At 38.0% G+C, this 22241-nt stretch overlaps 1 protein-coding gene across 4 annotated transcripts in view; it reads left to right on the top strand.

Moving 5' to 3' along the window:
• INPP5F (inositol polyphosphate-5-phosphatase F) overlaps positions 1–22241 on the top strand; it is a 76606-nt gene that overhangs the window by 49536 nt on the left and 4829 nt on the right. For 3 of the 4 annotated variants that reach the window (XM_033130655.1, XM_033130658.1, XM_033130656.1), the window contains 8 exons: positions 4412–4536; positions 5370–5447; positions 6381–6501; positions 7700–7828; positions 10832–10949; positions 12324–12522; positions 20586–20657; positions 21895–21968. In XM_033130655.1, coding sequence (XP_032986546.1) covers positions 4412–4536; positions 5370–5447; positions 6381–6501; positions 7700–7828; positions 10832–10949; positions 12324–12522; positions 20586–20657; positions 21895–21968 — 916 coding nt within the window. Of the gene's footprint in view, positions 1–4411; positions 4537–5369; positions 5448–6380; positions 6502–7699; positions 7829–10831; positions 10950–12323; positions 12523–19043; positions 19271–20585; positions 20658–21894; positions 21969–22241 lie in introns of those variants that run through there. The other variant, XM_033130659.1, reaches the window with a different exon arrangement.

Below are 22241 nucleotides of genomic sequence, written 5' to 3'. Positions count from 1 at the left end.
TCTGTTTCTTTAAATTTCATGAAAATAACAATTCATAATTAAGCAAAATTGCATTTGTCATGAAGTTAAAGAACACATATAAGCTACGAGTATTAATATTTTTAAAGAAATGTCGTTGTCAGCTACTTTACTCCATTTTTAGAGAAGAGACTAGTTTACTGTGAATTATTGCAATCTGAGAAGTTTCTAGAGTAAGAAATGAAAGGCATCTTTCAGCACCACCATATAGCTCCACCTCTTGCAGATCACAATTTGATATGTATTTTTCAATATCTTTTTTTCTGTGCCCACCTTTCGTATGTATTCTTATACTCAGGTAAAAATGTGATCGTATAAGCCAAAATCAATTGAAAATTGTTCGGTGAAATACAAGTTCAATAAGATGACTGGATTTCATATACAAGATTAATATAGTCAGTGACTCTCTTATCCATCCCATGAATGTGGAATACCATGGGATGCATTTTCTAACAGCAGCAAAAATAAAGTAGGAAGAAATAACCTAAAATCTAAGAAATACACAAAAAAAGATACCAGGGAGGCAGGGCAGGGGTGAGAATTAATGAAGAATGTAAAAGAACATCTGAATAAATGGAGAGAAAAAACTATGTTCCTGAAAGAAAAGATTCAATATTGAATACATTTCAGTACATCCAAAATTAATATATAAATTTTGTGCAATCCCAAAGAAAATCCCAGCAGGGAAATAAAAAGTAAATCCTAAGATTGAATAAAAACTATAAAATTTGATAAGGAGAGATAAAGATAGGTATGTGGGAAAATGAGAACTCTTACACACTGCTAGAGGGAGCATAAGTTGGTACAGCCATTTTGAATGGTATTGTCAATCAAAATAAAATATGCTTATACTGTTAACCCAGTAATTTTGCTTTTTGATATCTATCCTACCTACCACATAAAAAAATTAGTTCCAGATGGGTATGGCTCTAAATATGTAAAGTTAAACAAAAACCTTTTAGAGGAACATATAGAACATCTTTTTGACCGTGGGTCTTAAACAGGGCTTAAAAAGCACTAACCATAATGAAAAAAAGTTGATAAAATTGACTTTAGAAAATTTTCTATTTTTATTAAGTCTTTATCATTTATTTATAAAAACTTTATCATAATTATTAAAATATTACACGTTTTAGATAGTATTTATTAAAACTATGAAAATGAAATAGGACTTTAAAAGCACCAACTATAATGAAAAATTGATAAAAAATTTGATAAAATTGATAAAATTTGACTTTACTAAAATAACTTCTGATTATTAAAAGGTACTGTTAAGAGAATGGAAAGGCAATTCCCAAACTGGGAGAAGATATGTATGACAAAGGACTCATATTTAAAGTATATAAAAAAAACTCTTATAAATCCATAAAAAAAGATGTACAACCCAAAAGAAAACTTGAGCAGACTTGAGCATACTCTTCATAAAAGCGGATATCCAAAAGGCCAATCAACACGTGAAAAGCTGCTCCACTTCATTAATCATCAGGAAAATGCAAACTAAAACCAACACACACACAGACACACACACACACACACACACACACACACGCCAGAATGGCTAAAATAAAAAGATGGGAACTACCCAGTTTTGTCAAAGATGTGGGGCAACTGGACTCTAATATAAAACTTTCTAAATCTCCCTGGCAGAAACGTGTTTATTCAAGGAGTCATGTTCAAGAAATTGCAGCACAAAAACACCCTAACTGTTCATCAGGAGGTCACCGGGTAGATAAAGTACAGCACATCTACAGTGTTAAATACAAATGCTTCAAATTGATAAGGCAGATAGATCTGTGTGTGCTCACATGGCAGGAGCTTAAAATCACATAATGGAGGGAGGAAACTGGAATAGCGTGTGACATGGTACCTCTAAAAACCCACAAAGCAGAATTGTGTCATGTATAAATACACACACGCGTGTATGTGATTTTCTTCCATGTATGTATGTTCTCACATGTATATGGCCTGCACGTCGATATGGGAATACATTTATGTGGACTGAAAGGGCACACATCAAACTGTTATCAGGGGTTACCTCCCGGAAAGGCTGTGGGACTGGTTATGCTTGGATTTGACCTTTATCCACATTTCAGTTTTTTACAATGTCTGTAAATTCATGTATTAGCAACGTGCGCAATTATAAGTAGCATTACAGAGAATAAACCACAATTTAAATGTAACACATAATCACTGTAAAAACTGAAGCAGTACTGAGGTGTGTAAAGGAAGCAGAAGCAATAACTTCCTCGTCACCCTCATCCTTGCTTTCTGTTGACTTTCAAGACCTGTTGGTGAGCATTAACTTTATAGGCCTATGTGTTGAGCAGACTTCCTCATTGCTAACAGTACCCCCCAATGTCTGCTTATCCTCCCTCATCCCCTGGAAAATTGCCCTCTGACTCAGTCACAGTGGCACCACTGTTGCATTTGCCAGTGATTGGTTTAGGTGTGGGCTGGTGTATGTTCATTGACAATTTGGCCAATGAGGTCGGATGTGAAGGGACGTCTTCTGGGAAGATTTCCTGCTCTAATTAAAAGATATACAGGAACCAACTCTGTGGTTGCTGTGTCTGTATTTGATGTGGAACTGCTGTAGTTATGTCAAGACCATAAGTGAACCAGCCTGAGGATTGACCCATATACTGAGGATGGAAAAGAATTCATACCAATAACCACTGAATTAAGCAGTTCTGGAACCATGCAACCTCCAGACTTTTGTTCTGAGATTTGAGTCAGTGATTTGTCATTTGCAGCAAAATACATCTTGACACATGCATATATACACATTCAAAATTTAAGTCAAAAGAGGCCTATACCATATATACTATTCTACAACTGTTTTCACGTAATATCTCATGGCTGTTTTTTAACCATTTCTCCATTGGTGGATCTTTAGGGTATAGTTTTTGCTATTAGAAAAATTCTCCAGAAAACAGCATTTATGTATCCTGTATGCTTTAGAGAATGCGTTTCTAGAAGTGAAATGGCTGGATCAAACACTGTATGTATTCAAAGTTGATATCTACCACTCTTTTGCTCCCCAAAACATCACACCAGTTCACACTGTCAGCAACCATGAGAGCTAGTGCCCATTTCCCACAGACTACGAGTGCTGTCGATAGTTAGTAGTCAGTTTTTGCCTTGTTTAGGTGAAAACTAGTTTTCTGTTTTAAAATTTGTATTTCTTTGATTAACAAAGTTGTAGTCTCATGTTTATTGGCTATTTATGGATTTTCTCTTGTAACTATCCTCTGTATCGTTTACCCATTTTTTTCTTACTGAATTTATATTATTGGTTTTTTTATGCTACAGATATATTCCCCTAGGGAGTTCTTTTTTTGTTGTTGCTAACTTTTGTTGTTTCTTATACTATCATTTGGTGCACAGAGGTTTTAAATTTTTACGTTGTCACATTTGTCCATCTTTGTCTTTATGCCCTCTGTTTTTTTAATGTATGGCCAGAAAGTCATGCCCCATCTTACAATTATGGAAACATCATCCCAGATTTTGTCCTAGCTCTTATATAACTTGAAGAAAAAATTATTTAAATCACTACTGCATCTAGAATTTATTTTGTGTATAATAAGATGTAGGGAGCTATAGTAAGTTTTTGTCCTCCCTATGTAGATATTTTCCCAATACCGTTTACAGAACAGTCCATGTTTCTCCCAGGATGATATTATCATGTCTTAGCTTTCTTGATGTACATAGGCTTGTCTCTAGGCCACCTGTCCTGTTCTGTTGAGTCATTCATCTATTTCTACACTGGTACCACAGTTTTAATTGCTATAGATTTGAGTATGTTTTGCTCTCCAGTAGGAAAAGTCCTCCTGTATTATTATTAGCTTTCAAATTTTTTTCCATATATTTACTCTTCCAGATGAACTTTAGAATTAACTTGTCAAGTCTGTAGAAAGGTCCTGATCAATTTTGTATTGGGATTGTTGAATATATAGATGAATCTGGGGAGTCCTGACATCTTTACAATATTGAATCTTGCTATCTAGCACCATAGTATGTCTCCATTTATTCAGATTTTCTTTTATGTATTTCAGCAAATTTTACAGTGTCCAGTATGTAGGTCTTGTATATTTCTTTAAAAAATATTCAGGATATTTTAAATATTTGCTATTCCAAAGGACCTTGTTTTCATTATGTATTCTAGTTATTGTAAATGTATAATGTATAAAAAAGCTATTAATTTCATTGATGTAGCAGTTCTCATAAACCTAAATGTAACAAATGAAAATCTAATTTTATAGGAAAAAATTGATGCTTGAGTGGATTAATTTCTAAGCATGGCTATAAAATATTTCTAAAACATAATCCCAAATAAATCAGATTATGATTCTAACATCAGATTAACCTGAATTTTTTTTCTTCCCTCTCACAGGTTATTATTAACTTGGTAGACCAGGCAGGAAGAGAGAAAATTATTGGCGACGCTTACCTGAAGCAGGTGTTGCTCTTTAACAACTCACACCTCACTTACGTTTCATTTGACTTCCATGAGCACTGGTAAGATGGCTTCCTGAGATGAGTTTTGATCAGTTCCAATGTCTGTGGTGGATGCTGCCATGGGCACATTAGTTTCTCTTCATTGGGAAGAAAATTTTCTTATTGTTAGAAAGGGAAGGAATATCATTTGTTTACTTAGTTTTAATTTTCTTATGGGTTTTATTTTAGCCAAAAATTTAAGTTAATTGTTCCTAAAATATTTAGTTTCTCTGATGCAAAATGACTTGGAGACTTAGAGGTCCATTTTTCCTTTTATTATTCAGTTGAGAAATTTCTGGAACTTTTCCTTTCTGCTTGAGTCTAAGCCTGGCAGAAATAATAGAGTTCCTTTCCTTAAAAATCATCCTGCAGGCTTGTTTTCGTATTCTGTTAGTAATACTTCTTTCCCTGTGGATAAATTTCACTAGAATTTGTTCTGGAAAGACAACAATTGGTTAATCATTTTGATGGTAACCTTAACTTCTGTGTATTCTGAAAGCAAGGTTCTCTTGTCACAATCCTTGTGGCTCTAATGTGGGTTCATTTACCTAGGTATTGAAATTTTGGTGGGGAGAGAAGCTTTTGATACCTTTGATACGTTTCAGTATATTCTTAAGTATATTTTCTTCCACAATGCAGATTAGCTATAAACATTTATATAATTGCCTAGCTATAAACATTTATATAATTGCCTATAGAATTTATAGTAGTGTTAACAGCATGTACTTATAATTTTCTTTAATTTTTAGATGCTACCTTAAATGGCATATCTTAAGTTTTAAAAAAGAACTATTATTAAAGATTTTTTTCTTTTTCTTTTTCTTCTTTTTTTTTTTTTTTGGCTTGTATTTTAGCCGAGGAATGAAGTTTGAGAATGTTCAAACACTAACAGATGCCATTTATGACATTATTCTTGACATGAAGTGGTGTTGGTAGGTATTATTTCCTAAGAAGTCAGTTTGACAAAACTCTTGGTCTATGAAATAATGTGTATTTGTTTAGTACCACTAAGCGTTAAAATAATAGCAGCAAGCTGAGAAAACATTTTTGTTTTTCTTGTTTTGCTTCCCAATTCTTATTCTGTGTTTCAAGAGAATGTTAGTCATTAGGTAATGTTAGCTTTGAACAGGGAAAAGGTGTCAGATAGTCAGGTAAAGTGGAAAGAAATGCTGTATGACTATTCTTTACTTCCTTCTAATGCTTCATGGTATACATTTACTCTTTGTTCTTTTTCTCATTGTCCCTAACACGGGAAGGAAGGCTGAGGATACTTGGTGTCAGTTTCCAGGCATTTCAAAATTATCAGAGAAGGATGATGATTCTCAGACTGCAGGAGGGAGATATAGGAAGAAGAAATTGACTTAAAGGACAAGAGAGAACTTGCAATTAGACTTTAAGGCCCGAAGTGGCCAGAAAAAGTAGATGAGCAAGGCATGTTGCATGACTCCTCACTGGGTGGTAAAGTGAACTGGTCAGTCCAGGCTGGTTTAGATGCATTTCTACTTGCAGTCAAAAAGGAGGGATAGGATGGTCTCTGAAAGTGCCTTCTGGTTTTAAATGTGTAGAAAAGCATAACTTGGGGTTGTGTTTGGTCTGCTTGGTATTGTGTGACTTGGCGTAAGTCAGTCTTTTTTCACCTCAGTTTTGTTTGTTTTTTCAAAATAGGAATAATATTTTCCTTGTTGAGTTATGTGTAAATTAACAACAGTGTCTACAAAGGACTCAGTAATATATGTCGTATAATAGTTTTCAAGCAAACTGATAACCATTGCTGTTCTTATTGTGATACTGTAAAAAATTATGCTTTTTGAAAATGTATTAAAGTATTTCATATTGTAAAATAATCCCATACTGTTTTTGACAAGGGTTGATCAAGCTGGGGTAATATGTAAGCAAGAAGGGATTTTTCGAGTTAATTGCATGGACTGCTTGGATCGCACCAACGTTGTTCAAGCTGCCATCGCACGAGTGGTCATGGAACAGCAGGTAATTTGGAGTCCATCGGATTGTAAATATTCATTTTTAATTATTTTTCTTGTGTAAAAAAATAACTAAAATCTTTGTTTTATGGAACTTTTATAGCATACAAACATCCTTGTTTCATTAAAACCTGGAAAGCACAACCTCCACCAGAAATAAGTTGAATCAAGTGGCATTTTCTTAAGTACTCATCTCAAAAATGTGAGGCTTGCCATTTTAAAATTTATTGGGTGGCACTGTATGGTCATTTCCTTTTTTCCTCTCATCTCTAAAACCTTCCCTTCTGTATTTGGAACTGGGAGTCTGTACATTACATTTCTGCTCGGCCAGCTGACTCCATGTCGGCTCTGCCAACAGCGGGCACTAGTGGAAGGCTTGAGGATGAAAAAGGGACAAGCTTCTTTACCTGTGTTATATGCCTGTCATCAGTGCCATCTCTGGGACTGTCGATTCCTTTGGCACCAAGAACCAGCCCATTGCCTTTATGTCCCAGTTGGTGACAACTGCTTCCTGTAGTCATTACATCTGTTACTCAGTGTCCCCTTTTAGATCTTTCAGCCTTCCAACACCTGACTAACAAATTCCCAAGGTAGAAATTCCTTGAGTGGTTTCTAGGTTTTTTTGGCAGAACCTGTGACTGTCCTTTGAGGATGTGAGTGAAACAGCCAGGGTTTTGAGTGCCAGCCCTGGCTCTACCACATGGTAGGTGTTGACCCCAGGGAAGAATGCAAGCTCTCCAAACTTCCATCTCCTTATCTTTAAAATGGAGGTAAAAAGAGTATTGATTGCATAGGGTTGTTATGAGATAATTTAAAAAGCTCTTGGAACCCTAGCCCTAGCCCAGATTTAACATTTTTTATGCAATTATTGCTCTGTTACTATTAATGTTATTGTTGTTTTGATGTGCGTTTTTGGTAGTTTCACTTCATAGGCAAATTTAAAACAGACAAAATACAACATGAGCCTACACATTAAAAATTACATCAAAACAGGGTAAATATGTCATTTGATTCTGTCTCCTGTAGCAATTCATAAAATTATCTCTCAAGGTAGTGGTTTATTTTGAAAAAGTCTGAAAACACCATTTCTTTTATTTAGGCATCTAAATTGTATATGAACACAATTCCTTTTTCTGCAAAGTATACATTTTATGCTGTGGTTTCCTGGCTTATATGTAGTTAATCCACCAATGTGTTAATTTTAGCTGAAAAAATTAGGTGTGATGCCCCCGGAGCAGCCACTTCCAGTGAAATGCAATCGGATCTATCAGATCATGTGGGCCAACAACGGTGACTCCATTAGCAGGCAGTACGCTGGGACAGCTGCTCTGAAGGTAAATACCTGCCGAAGCATTTGTGGATCATTCTGTGGGACACAGAGTGGTTTAGAACCATGTTTGTTTTTGAGAGAAAGGTATGTGGGTGACCTGACAGGTCCATGTAGTTGACTCCTTTTTGGAATGTTTGGCTAAGGCAAGGGTCACACATTCATATTCCTGCCAGGTAATGTGACTCCGGCGACCCAGTAGGTCGAAGGGAGAGATGGGACTGTGTGGACCTAAGGAAGAGCTTATGTTGTCTCAGGAGGGTTATGCTGTTACGCTGCTTCCTCACGGGGATGGAGGCCCAGTGCTAGATCTTCCCGTTTGGAAATCTGGAATTTTATGTGAAATAGTTGATTTTTAAAATTTTATGTAGGCAAAATAAAACATGTCTGCTAATGGGATTTGGTCCCTAGTGTGATAATTTGCCTCCTTTAAATTTGAATCCCAGCCCTGCCTCTTACTAGCTTTGTGACCTAGGGCAAGTCACTTAACCTCTTTCTCAACAACAGCAGAATGCACATTCTTCAGAAGTGCACACAGAACACTCTCCAGTATAGATTTATATGTTAGGCCATAAAACAAATCTCAACAAGTTCAAGAAGATGGAAATTATATCAGGTATTTTTTTTTTACCTCAGTGATATGAAATTAGAAATCAATACAGGAGGAAATTGGAAAATTCACAAATACATGGCATTAAACAGCGCTCCTGAAAATCAAAGGGTCAAAGAAGAAATCAAAAGGGCAATAGAAAATATCTTGAAACAAATGAAAATGGAAACACAACATACCAAAACTTATGGAATGAAGCAAAAGCAGTCCTAAGAGGAAAGTTTACAGCTATAAATACCTATATTAAGAAAAAAAAGAACTCAACCTAACATTACACCTCAAAGAACTCGAGAAAGAAGAATAAACTAAGCTCCAAGTTAGCAGAAGGAAGGAAATAATAAAGAATTAGAGCAGAAATATATGAAATAGGGAATAGGAAAACAAAGCAAAGATCAACAAAACTAAGAGTTAATGTGTTTGAAGTAATAAACAAAATTGACAAATCTTAAGCTAGACTAACCAAGAAAAAAGAAAGGAGGACTCAAAATTATAATTGAAAGAGACATTACAGCTAATAACACAGAAATGTATAGGATCGTAAGAGACTACTCTCAACGATTACCTGCCAACAAGTGGATATTTGAAGAAAGGGATAAATTCCTAGAAACATACAAGTTACCAAGACTGAGTCATGAAGAAATAGGAAGTCTGAGCAAACCAGTGAGTAAGGAGATTGACTCAGTAAGTAGAAACCTCCCAACAAAGAAAAGCCCAGGACCGGATGGTTTCACTAGTGAATTCAACCATACATTTCAAGAAGAAGTAATGACAGTCCTCCTCAAATTCTTCCATAAAATAAAAGAGGAGAGAACACTCCCAAACTCATTTTTTGAGGCTCTGATACAAATGCCAGATACGGACACTGAAGGAAAGAAAACCAGAGGCCAATATCCCTGATAAATATGGATGCAAAAATTCTCAACAGAATACTAACCAAATTTAACAGGATCACACACCATAATCAAGTGAGATTTATCTCTGGGATGCAATGATAGGTCAACATATGCAAATCAATAAATGTGACAGATTGCATTAATAGAATGAAAGATAAAAAATCATATGATCGTCTTTTGGCTCTCAGAGCATCACCATAGCAGTTGGCAAGAACAAGTGCCTTATGACAGGCAGCCAAGAAGAAAGTGACTGACTTGTTTTCTAAGAAAGATTGGTAAGATGTGAAAGCACCAGCTATGTTCAATATAAGACTTTGGGAAACCACAAGTCACAAGAACTCAAGCAACCAAAATCTCATCTAATGGTTTCAAGGGTTGTGTTTTTGAAGCGAGCCTAGCTAATCTGCAGAATGATGAAATTGCATTTAGAAAATTCGAGCTAATTACTGAGGATGTTCAGGGCAAAAACTGCCTGACTAATTTCCATGGCATGGATCTTATCCATGACAAAATGTGCCCCATGCTCAAAAAATGGCAGACCGTGTTCGAAGCTCATGTTGATGTCATGACTACCGATGGTAATTTGCTTCATCTATTCTGTGTTGGTTTTACTAAAAAACACAAAACAATCAGATTTGGAAGACCCCTTATGCTCAACATCAACAGGTCCACCAAATCCAAAAGGGTATAAAAGGAATGTACCTCAACACAAGAAAGGCCATATATGACAAACCCACAGCTAACATGGTCAACGGTGAAAAGCTCAAAGCTTTTCCTCTAAGAGCAGGAACAAGATCAGGATGTCCACCCTCACCCCTCCTATTTGTTGTAGTACTGGAAGTTCTAGCCAGAGCAATCAGGAAAGAAAAGGAAAGAAAAAGCATCACAATTGGAAAGAAAGAAGTAAAGTCTGTTTGCAGATGACATGATCTTATATGTAGAAAATCCTAAAAACAGTCCACCAGAAAACTGTTAGAACTAATAAATGGGTTCAGTAAAGTTGCAGGATACACAGTCAACATACAGAAATCTTCACTGGCTCATTCTACAGGGGTTGTAACATGCAGCGAGGTATGGAAACTTTTACTCTTTATATGCACATATCCACATACAAAGGTCAGATCCCATTGTAATAAACTCTAGGGAGCTGTCCACATTCTCCCACATCAGAAATTTGTGGCTTTTGACTCTCATACCAGTTTAAGGCTTGAAAATCTTTGGTTTGTTTTGTTTGTTATATGATAAGTTTTGACCTGTAAATTCTAGAAATTCTATAGATTGCCAAGTATGTGTTTACCTTAAAGCGCCACATAACTGTGAAGACTTGTTGCTACAAATAGCATGTTTAATTATTTGGCATGCTTGGGTCAGAGTCAAATACTAGTAGATATTTTAATTTAACTACATTGTTTGGAAATTATAAAAGCCTAAAGAATTCCAGTCTTGAATTGAAAGCCCACATTGACTGTGTTTGAATAAATTGTCAAAATGATTTTTTCCTTGACAGGGTGACTTTACAAGGACAGGAGAAAGAAAGTTAGCAGGAGTTATGAAAGACGGTGTTAACTCGGCAAATAGGTATTACCTGAATCGATTTAAGGATGCTTACAGGCAAGCTGTTATAGGTAAGGAACATAAATGCCTTTCTTTCTTTAACATCTGTCATTTCTTCTGTGACTAATGTTTTATAGAAACCAACTTTATTGACATAGTTATACTTCTATTACCCAATAAATCAAATTCAAATTTTTAGAAGTTTAGAATTTGACAAATTTTTTAGGTTGGAGCCACAAAAGAAACCACTCATTTCCATACATAGTTGTCAGTTTGCTCTTCATATAACAGAGAGTTGAGGCTCCTGGAGTATGGAATAAGGAACCCTAAAACCTCATCAACTGAAAACTCCATATTCTATTTGTTTTTCCATTACTCAAGGCTGAGAGATGTAACGAGATGATTTTCTTTTTCTCCAGGACATTTATCGTATGTTCTTGCTGTGGACAAATAACTATCCTTTCCATAAGCATGATTTAACAGGGCATTAGGGTATCAAATTTAGAAATTATCCTAACGAATTCTTAATCATTTTTTAGAAGACTAAATGGAAAGTAGATTACCCAGTGGAATTCATGGCTTGGCATGTTTTAAATTTAATTTTCATCAAAATATTACCTTATGGGATTAAGATAAATATAGAGTGTTCTGGATTAGAACCAAATGTAATCGTTTGTTTTATGGTCTCTGAGAATATTTTTTACATCCTATTTTTTAACCTTATTATTTATCATACATGAAATAGTAGGGCCTAGGCACAGGCCATTGAGGATTTTGAGAAGTTTGGTGTAAAGAAGTTTGGTTCATTTGCCATAGATAGGGTGCATGCTGACTGAAAAACTGGATTTCAGCACTTTATTCAAGGAAAAATAAGATACCTTTTTTCTACTGGTTGATCTAGTGATTCATTATGTCCTTGAGGACTCAGGTTCTGTCCCTCTCTGCAGTCAACCATCCACAGCATCAGCTTCATCCTAATTCTCAAGCTGGGTCTCTTCTTCACCGTTGAGAGGGAGAGGCCAGTAGCAGCCTGGGTTATTGCTTCCCCTATAGGGCCAATGGTGGCAGGTCTCTCCCAGAAGCCTTCTCCTGTCTCATTGTTCCAAACAACAGTAGGGAATGGGGTTATAATGATTTGTTCAAGCGTGAGCCACGTGCCACAATTCTGTGAATTGTCTTTTCAATTTCAGGATATTGCCCTTTGAAACATAAATTTAATTTTGGTGATGTCTAGTTTGTCTTTCTTTTGTTACTTGTGATTTTAGTGTCCTATCTTAAAAAAACAAAAACAAAAAACAAACAAGACTTGTCTAATCCAAGGTCTCAAAGACTTATGCCTATGTTTTCTTATACCAGTTTATGGTTTTAGGTCTTACATTCTCTCTTGTTTTTTAAAAGTGTATTAGTAGACTAAGGATGATAGATGTTAACACTTTCTACTCTAGATTTGATGCAAGGCATTCCAGTGACAGAAGACCTTTACTCCATATTTAACAAGGAGAAAGAGCATGAAGCTTTGCATAAGGAAAATCAGAGGAGCCACCAGGAACTAATTAGCCAGCTCTTACAAAGTTACATGAAGTTACTGCTGCCTGATAATGAAAAGTTCCATGGTGGCTGGGCCCTCATTGACTGTGACCCCAGGTGAGTTGGAGTGGTGTCTGGTAACATTTAAATTTCTGATGTTAAGTTTTCCTAATTGATGCTAGCAATTGTCCATAAAGCTGTGGGCATGGATGCATGGTGCATGGCAGTTTTCAAATACATGGCTGGTACCAAGGCAAGCTAACTGAGGCACTTGGGCGCAAATGAAGGGGGCACTGAAAAACTCAGTAACGAAAAAAAATATTTTAATGCAATATTTGATATAAAAAACAAACTGTAAAACTGTGGTTCGCAGCTGGCAGCGTGGGTTTTTTCCCCCTCTGAATTCAGGTTTATTAGGTTAACACACATAACCGAGTGTAGCTAGAGGTACAGTGATGCCAGTTACTTTGACTGGTTGCAAAGTGGGCCTGACCTTTCTTTAAGTAAATAGCCCAACTAATGCTTAACATTTTTTAACAAAATCATCCAATTATAATTTTCAATATTATGAATTAGAAATATTTCAGAAAATTCTAGACCAAGCTCTGAGACCAAAAGGCTGTATTTAGATTTTGTCTTATTTTATGTTTCATGTATTTTTAATAAAAGGGGCATAAAACAAGCTTGAAAGGACAACTGAATGCGAAATATTACTTACATATGTTAAAATGAATTTAGAAATATTGACTGTCGGTTCATAGGGAAACCTTCCATGACTTTAATTAATTTCATGGATTATTTCATTTTGGTAGTCAATACTATATGCCTGGATGCAATTTGCAGACTCTTAAAATAAGAGACGAGGTTGTTCTCACACACAACTTAGCAGAAAATTTCTGTGCTCTTATAATCCATTTGGTAAAAAGTTTCTGATTCATGTACCTTAGTTGTTTCTTTTTAAATAGCAGTCCAATTTAATCCAGCACCCCCCAAAAAGGGGTAGTACTTTTAATTCCCTTTTAATTCAGAAATAATTGCAGCTATCATGCCTGCATTTTACTTGAGCTTTAACTTTGCACTTTATTTTTTTAAAGGTATCTTGATTGTCAGAATCATCTTCCTTAGATCAAGTACTTTTATTTCTACTTTGGAGATAATTGAAATAGGGAAAGACCAAAAAGGTTTATTTCTAAAATTGACTACCATTTTGTAAGGTCACATTACATCTGATTGATTTCTAGTCCTGTTATTCTTGTGTAAAATTGGTAATCTGGGTTAGGAGTATTTTAAAAAATGTACAGTGTATTTAGCTATGTTATTTAAAATTTGCAATGAAAATTGTGTACCCTCGCTTACCGTGTTTCCCCGAAAATAAGACCGGGTCTTATATTAATTTTTGCTCCAAAAGATGCATTAGGGCTTATGTTCAGGGGAAGTCATCCTGAAAAATCATGTTAGGGCTTATTTTCCGGTTAGGTCTTAATTTCGGGGAAACACAGTATTAAGAGTCTGTAGAAGTCTCTTGCATTTAAGAAAAAAATGATTGAAAACACTCAGACTTCTTTCTGGCAACCGTACTCACTGGCACAACATAAGTTAATGGTACTGTATTGCACCAAAATGATGCTGAAACAGCTAGTCTTCTAGGATCAGGTCTTTAACAAATCCTTGTGGGGTGCTTAGATTCTCAAATCTCATAATATCAGATACCAAATGCCTACCTCAGAAATACAATCGTGCTACAGTTGTCTCTTTTCTTCATTAACATCATGAAATGCTTCTCTCTCTCTCTCTCTCTTTATTTTTTTTATTTTTTGGCTCCCACCTCTCTCTAGTGCCCAGCATTTGCCCTCCTCTGTTTTCTTTAATCCCACACTTTCAGATAACAGGGAGCCAAGGATTGTCTTCTGCTCATCTTCTTTGGTGACAGCTCCTGATCAAGAATACTTACAGCAATAACACATGATAGACAGCCGTTGTTACTGCATCTTTCCCTTTGCTCGTTGGCCCCATTGGGGCTGTACAAGTGAGGAGCACTTTACAAAAAAGCAGAGCCCACTCTTCCTTCACCACAAATTAAGCTTTCAACTTCCAGTGTATTGTCAGGTTTTTAGTAAGTGGTGCTGCCCCTAAAGATGATCAGTGTCTGTTTCCAAATAGTTTCACATTTCACGATGGACGATGGAACCATTGCGTGCTTCCGTTTCTGTGCTTCTGAGTCCATTTAGTTCTATACTTACTGCTGCCTTGTTTGTAGATCTTAACCTGGCCCAGCGCTTCGTGTACCTTGTGGTCACACTCAAATTAGTGACCTCTGCACACTCATTAAACGCCAAGATCCTTCGTGCACGTAGCTCTGCCACTGTGAGTCTCAGCCCGAGCTTTCTGCCGAGTTTGTCTTTTGGTTCTATTTTTACTTCTTGTTCTATTCTTCATTCTTGTTTTAGGATATTTCCTTGCTCTTACTCTTCAGTTGTGGGCCTCGGCTAAATCTCCTTATTTCCAATTTGTTCTTGGATTCCCTGCCTCTCATCTTCACATGTCACTGCAAGATGTTTTTATCTTCTCATTTTTTCTCAGACGGTATAGTGCTAAGTTTGATTGTGAAAGTATCCCACAGCCTATTTTACTGCCAAAGCACATTCACCACATCCTCATCCTCATCTTCTTCCCTCTGGTTGCTGGTGGACAAAATGGACCCATCAGTGTCAGATTCGTTTGTCCAGTGATACCCTTTGAGCTTCATCCTACAGGACACCGAAAGGTTCTGAAGATTGCCCATCAACCCAGGTCTCACTGGCTAAGGTGCTGCCTTCCCTGTGTTGTCTGTGGCACCATGGAAGCCAGTGCCTGGTGGAGAATGGTTGTGTGTGTCAGGTCTTTAGTACAGACACTGGCTTGGGTCTAAGGAGAGATGGGCAGGGAGCTCCATTGCTAACCAGGACCACAGGAGTGGCTGAGGGAATGATGTATTGCTTCTCAAGGTGGGGAAGCTGGCCAGGGAAGCACAGACTTGTGGGATTTGTCTGTGGTCTGCTCCTCGATGACAGGGACAGACTGCCCAGGTTTGAGACTCTCCATTCTGTTTTTAGAGGACCTCCTCTAAGGTTGACCACACCAGAGGCGGTTGTGTCTGACAGTGGTTGAGGCATTGGCTGCTTGCTAGCTTTTCTCTTGCCTTGCTAGTTCCCACTGTTAATGTTTTACTAGAAACGACCTCCTTTGAAGCTTTGGGACAGATGGACATGGATAGAGTAGATAGTGAAGCTGCGGCTTTGGAACCAGTAACTTCTCAGGCCATGGCCTGCCTACCCAGAGTCCTGGTATCTTTGTTTTAATGGGAGGCACCTTATCACCCTGTGGCTGGCCCCAGCGTGGGCCCGTTTAGGAGGCACAGGTGGCTTGGGGGTTTAGGTTGGGCTTTGGAGGAACTGCAATAGGAGCTACCAGTGTTTCACAGTGGTCTTAAGTCTTCTCGTCTGCCCTTTCTTCCAGAGGTAGTGCTTTTTCAGATTCAGAATTATTACCATCTTCAGATTTCACTTCATTTCCTCTTAGGTGGGTTGTTCGCTGGTGGATATCATGTGGCCATTTGAATTTCCAAAGTTACCTGTGTATTCCCATCTGGAGTAGACAGTTCTTTAGGACTCCCCTTCTCATCAGCCCCTCTCTACTTTGTCTTGTGGGTATTATCCTTTCGAATACTGCTAAGATTTCTTTCAGTTTGCCACTGGTGTTTTCTTCATTTGCAAGGCTTAAAGATTTTCCACCTGGTGGATAGTTTTTTTTCTTTCTCTTGAAGGGAGATGTTTGGAAACCTGCTCTTGGGCTGAGTTTACTCTAGAACCTTTGTACAGTATATTAACTGAGCTGGAGATGTGGACCTGGAACAGGTTGCCCCTGATGGAGGACAGCAAGAGGTAGCTGTGGGAATATCTGCAGGGGCTCAGGTCCTGGGCAGCCAGCCATGGATGGGCTCAGCTCCTCAGGCTTGGGGGCTTCAGCAGCTGGCACCTGCCTGCCTCAGCCATCTACTCCTGGGCTGTGCATATAGTTTTTAAAAACACCTTTATTGAGATATAATTCATATGCCATACAATTCACCCATTTAAAATGTACAATTCAGTAGTTTTTAGAATAATCACAGAGTTGGGCAGCCATCACCGTGGTCAATTTTCGAACATTTCCATCATCACCGAGAAGCCTCATACTCTTTAGCTCTCACTCCCCTATGCCTCACACCTCCATTCCTCAGCAGCCACTAACCTACTTCTGTCTCTCTGGATTTGCCTCTTGTGGACTTTCCATATAAATGGAATCATATAATACATGGCCTTCATTCACTTAGCATTCACATTTCATTCACTTAGCATTTTTTTCATGGTTCATGCATGTTGTGGCATGTTTAAGAACTTCATTCCTTTGTACAGATGACTCGTATTCCATTGAATGGATATGCCACATTTGGCTTATCCATTATTCCATTGATGGGCATTTAGGTTGTTCCACCTTCTGGCTGTTAACAGTTAGTGATTCTGTGAACACTTGTGTACAAGTTTTTGTTTGAACACCTGTTTTTCTTTTGGATATAGACCTAGGAGTGGAAATTGCCAGGCCATGCGTAATTCTATGTTTAACTTTTGAGAAACCACCACACTATTTTTCACAGTGGCTGCACCATTTTACAGTCCCACTAGCAATGTGTGTGGGTTTCAGTTTTTTCATATCCTCACCAACACTTGTTATTTTCCATTTTTTAATTGTAGTCATGCTAGTGGGTGTGAAGTGGTTTTGATTTGCCTTTCCCTAGACAGATGATGATGAGGATTTTTTCTTGTGTTTTGTTGGCCATTTATAAATCTTCCTTAGAAAAATGTCTATTTAAATCCTTTGCTCATTTTTAAAATGGGGTTGTCTTTTTGTTGTTGCATTGGGCCATGTCTTCTGTAAATAAAAGTTTTACAGGAACCAGGGCTGGGATGAGGATGAAGCAAGTGAGACAGTGTTGTACAAGTGCAGGGTCAGACCCTGTCTTTGTTTAAAATGTTGATGTTCATCATGATATTTTTGCATGAATTTTGATTTTTGAAAATATTGCACTAACAATTGATGGCTGAGGTTTTTTTGCACCGCCTTAACCATTGCGCCAGAAACCAGTGCCTCACTCGCCTCACTGCAGTGCCAACCCTGTTTAAATATCTGGTAGAAAGGGTTCTGGCTAGCAGTTTACAAACAGTCTTATTCTGGGCAGCAGGACTGGCTGCTGGTCCGTTTCTTAACCTCCCCGCACTCCAACCGGAATTGTCCAGCACAGCTTTGCACTGGTTGCTTGGTTTCTGCCTTCCTTCCAGGATCTGCTTGGCGCTTCCCCAGTGTCCACTCCCGGCCCCAGGCCTTCTTCTTCTCTTCAAACACTGAGCAGAGCAGTTTATTTTCCCCTAGACAGCCTCTGGCGCCTACAGACCGAACCTTTCCAGCTACTGTGTCCTTTCCCTTCGACTCCCTTGCGCCCCCAGTTGCTGCAGGAAAAACTCGGAGTTGAATGGCAGCCCATCAGCTCCGGTGGCACGCCGCAGGCGGGAGGAAGAATCTGAAACGGGAACGGAGATCGCGTGTTGTCCAAGTGTCCGTCAGCGTGTCCACAAAGCCCACTCTTTACCTTGTCCCACGCTATTTAAGCCGCTTTTTCTATACCGAGAGTGGATTACCACTTCTCTACTGCTTTTAGTACAGCAGCGAGGCGGCCCCATTGTCATTTAGGCACGTGACGGTTCAGGACACAGATGGGCATGGTGCCGCAGGCCGCCCGCCAGGGTCCCCTCTAGCAGTGGGGTCAAGACGGCTATGAACTCTGGCAGGATAGGTCGGGGTCTCCGGGGGCACCTCGGAGCCCCTCCCCTGCAGGACTGGGGTCCCGGACCAGCCGCGCATGCGCGCTGGGCGCCTGCCGCGGTGGAAGGGGGCGGCCCGAAGCGAGACGTGTTCGTGGGTGTGACTTGGCGCGGCCACTCTGCAGTTGCCGCAGTCAGTGCAGTCGCTGCAGGCGTGAAGTCGGGTGCAGGTTTCTTTGAGCTTTGACTCATCGACGGACGGACAGACTGACGGACTGACGAGATGCCGCGCTCGCACAGGCCTCCCCCGACCGCTCAGCGGTCCGCCAACGCCGCGGGCAGCGCCGCGGAACCCAAGCCTGAGGGCAGCAGCCTGGCCACGACTTTCAAGATTTTTCTCCTTTTTGCCGGACTCATGGTTAAAGTTCCCGTTGGGTTATATTTTTCTTGTAAATTGCTCCTTTTCCAAAGTCTCCTGTTAATGTCCCCTGACGACAGTGGCTTTTACGCCACCATTGTTGCCGTGGTCGGGCTGCATGTGGTACTGTCCGTGTTTGTCTTCGTTGTGTGGAAGGAAGGCTTGCCCGATTGGCGGGAAAACAAAAACGACTAGAGCAACTTTTCTTTCGGCGCTGCAAATGCAGGGGTGGGAAGTACCTAAAGGGGTGTTCTTTTCTTGTATAGGGGAAAAAGACAAAACCAAAACGTGCCCTTTTTGGTTTGTTTATGGGGGAGGGTGGATGGGGAGGGAAATTAAACATTTACTGCAGCTAAAACTTAAGTAAAAATGCGGGCGGGGGGGTGGGGCGGGCGAGGGCTGACATTTTTCTCGACTGCGTGTTACGTGCCAAGTGCTTTCCTGTAAGGGCATAATGTTTTTGACTGACGATCATATCTGACTGATGTACATATTAATGCCGAAATAGGGATCTAGGATTATGTAACACTAATTAATAGTGTGATGTTTTTCATATGAAAATGTGTCGTGATGTAATTGTTATGGCTTGGCTCAAGCAACAATTTTCGGAGTGCACGTAAGTATCAATACGCAAAACTAAATTGCATTCTACAAGTGCTGTTCTATATTCTCGCTGAAGCTGCCAGGATAATTGAATTTATGGTGTTCTTTTTCCCACTGGTTAGTGCTCATGTTTTGGATCAGTAGGTGTGTATTATCAGGTCCTGGCATCTTCTCTCATTCTTTGTATTTTGGGGTATATTGTTTTAGGTGAAAATTGAGAATTTGTTATTTTAAATTAAGACTATTGGGGTTATGCTGCAACAAGGTGCTGATGTAAAATACTGCAGTTTAATATTTTGGTAAATTTTTCTCTACTGGTTAAACAAATCACCTCATTCTTCCACAGACTAAAATAAATACGTGACTTAAATTCCATCTGCCAATGACTTTTTCTGTTTGTTTTCAGTAGCATTTTGATTAAGTCTTGGCTAATAGGTATGAAAGTCTAAGGCAGGATTATCCACCCCTATGACGGAATCTTGAGACCAATATAAGAATGCAGATTAATTTCCACCTTTTAATATTAGATTAGATTAAAATCTTTTGTATTCAGATTCTGTCATCTGTTGATTATTTGTATATTTTATACGTTGCCCATTTTCTTATTTGTAATCTTACAAAGATTACATTTTACTGTAAGATTTGCATTTTACTGTAGTTTTTGGTTTAGTGGTTCACCAGCACATCTAGTTTCTAACCTTTATTTTGATAGAGTGGAGGTAAAATATGGCAAAATGGACTTAAAATAAGGAAATGTTTGCTTGTGCCTTAAAAATTATAGTAAGAAAAATGTAGAGTAGCTTGGGCTTGGTTCTATCTTTGCACATAGATGTTATATTTATGCAAAATTCTTTCAAAGGATGCATTCTACCTGAGTGTAAAAAATACCCTAAATATACAGTGTCATTTCAAAGGTTACGTCATGTGAGATAATCTAAACAATTTCTCCCCTCTCAACTAAAAACGTTTTTCTTTCCCCCCCAATTCCTGCCCCTTTACCATAGTCTACTCCCCAGCCCACCCCCTGCCAATTATCCATTTCCCCTGACTTCCATTTCCCCCCCCTCCTTGGTTACCTGCCCTGAGAAGAGACCGCTCTTCAACTCATCCTCTCCTCTACCTATACCCGCTTCCCAAATTGGATTTCTTTTTAAATTGGTAAATGATAGATTGTATACATTTAACTTCATTAGTAAGATGCATTGATTTCCGCGCCCCCCCCCCCCCGCCATCTTTTATCATAAGTGTCTGTCCTGTAAAAACAAGCTTGGCAAAAATGTAGATGAAAATAAAAACATTTAATTGCCTATGTCACGTTTGTTTATTAGCCTCATTGATGCTACTCACAGAGATGTGGATGTGCTGTTACTGCTTTCTAACTCTGCCTACTACGTGGCCTAGTAAGTTGCTTATTGATTTAAAGCTTTTAATTTTGTTTTAAAATCTGAGTAAATTTCTTATAGAATTCATAACAAAAAAAATTAAAAATCTCGTTTTGTTACATATTTTAAGAAATGTCATTGAGCCCCTTTACCTTACATAACTGTCACATCACTCAGACTTCCTTTTATCAATTTGAAAATGTGATTTTAGTTATCAGTTTATATTCGTTTAGCATTTAGTACTATTTCCTGTATATCTCCCAGATTTTGATGTACTCCACATATTTTTATTAATGACCATATATCATTTTTTATTACTATGCCATACTGTTTTCCCGAAAATAAGATCTAGCCGGACCATCAGCTCTGATGCGTCTTTTGGAGCAAAAATTAATATAAGACCCGGTATTTTATTATCCCTTTTATTATTATATTATATTATACTATATTATATTATACCCATTCTTGTATTATATTAAAGTAAGACCGGGTCTTATATTAATTTTTGCTCCAAAAGACGCCTCAGAGCTGATGGTCCGGCTAGGTCTTATTTTCAGGGAAACACGGTAGTTAAATGTTTCCCCATTGTTAGATATTGAAACAATTTTTTTTTTCCTATTGTGAATGATACAGCTATCTATAGATAACTTTGCATGTGCACACAAGCACTTCTCTTTGGTTACAAGGTTATCATTTTGGTTACATCATTTGGTTATGATGATGAATTATATGACTTGCGGTCTATTGCCAGATTATCTCCAGAAATACTAATTAAAAATGCCACTAGCAAAAATGCAAGTACTTCCTCATAGCCTTGCCAGAATTGTTTTCTTTTTCTAATATTTACTTTTTTTTTGGCCTTGTGTGAACTATCATTTTTTAGTCACAGGCCCAGGTGCTTATTGGCATTGATCACAAGCTTTTTTCCTTCTTGTTTTGGTTATCAGATTCATCTGTTCTGCTATTCACAAATACGTAACTTCGGTATATATGTCTCTTGTGTTTTTTGCCTTTCTTTTAGGTTAAGTATCAGGTTTGTTGGGTTTTGTTTTGTAAAAGTTTTTATAAAAACGAAATTATTTTTGCTTTGTAATTGATTTCAGTTTAAGATCTATAATCTGGTTTTCCTTTAGCTATTGAACTATGTATATGGAAGATATTAAATGCATAGTAGTTGCTACTATTATACCTCAGCTGACAAACCAAATATACTTTTGATTTTAATCCTATTTTTACTTCTTTTCTCTGTATCTAGTTATGATGATGAAGTTGATAAAGTAAACCAGTATCAACGACTAAGTCTAGAAAACCTGGAAAAAATAGAAATAGGTAAGTTTTAACATACTAACAAATCATTGAAAGCAGTTTCTTCCAAGTGTGGTCAAATTATTTATGCAACTGATATAACATCTTATTAGAACCAGAAAGGGATATTACAAGTAGTCTATGTCTTAGGACTCGCTTCTGTTGTTTATATATTAGTGATGGCTATGGCCTAATAATAAACAGGCCTTGTGCAGACTAACCCAGGGATCAAGAAAGTTCAAATATTTGAGACCGATGAAGTTTTTAGTCTCATCAAACCATATTGTCACAATAAGT

The sequence above is a fragment of the Rhinolophus ferrumequinum genome, chromosome 16 (genome assembly GCF_004115265.2).
Source record: "Rhinolophus ferrumequinum isolate MPI-CBG mRhiFer1 chromosome 16, mRhiFer1_v1.p, whole genome shotgun sequence".
In the NCBI taxonomy this organism is placed as follows: domain Eukaryota; kingdom Metazoa; phylum Chordata; class Mammalia; order Chiroptera; family Rhinolophidae; genus Rhinolophus; species Rhinolophus ferrumequinum.
Note: the sequence above shows the minus strand (reverse complement) of the source record. Positions and strands in the feature narration are given on the sequence as shown.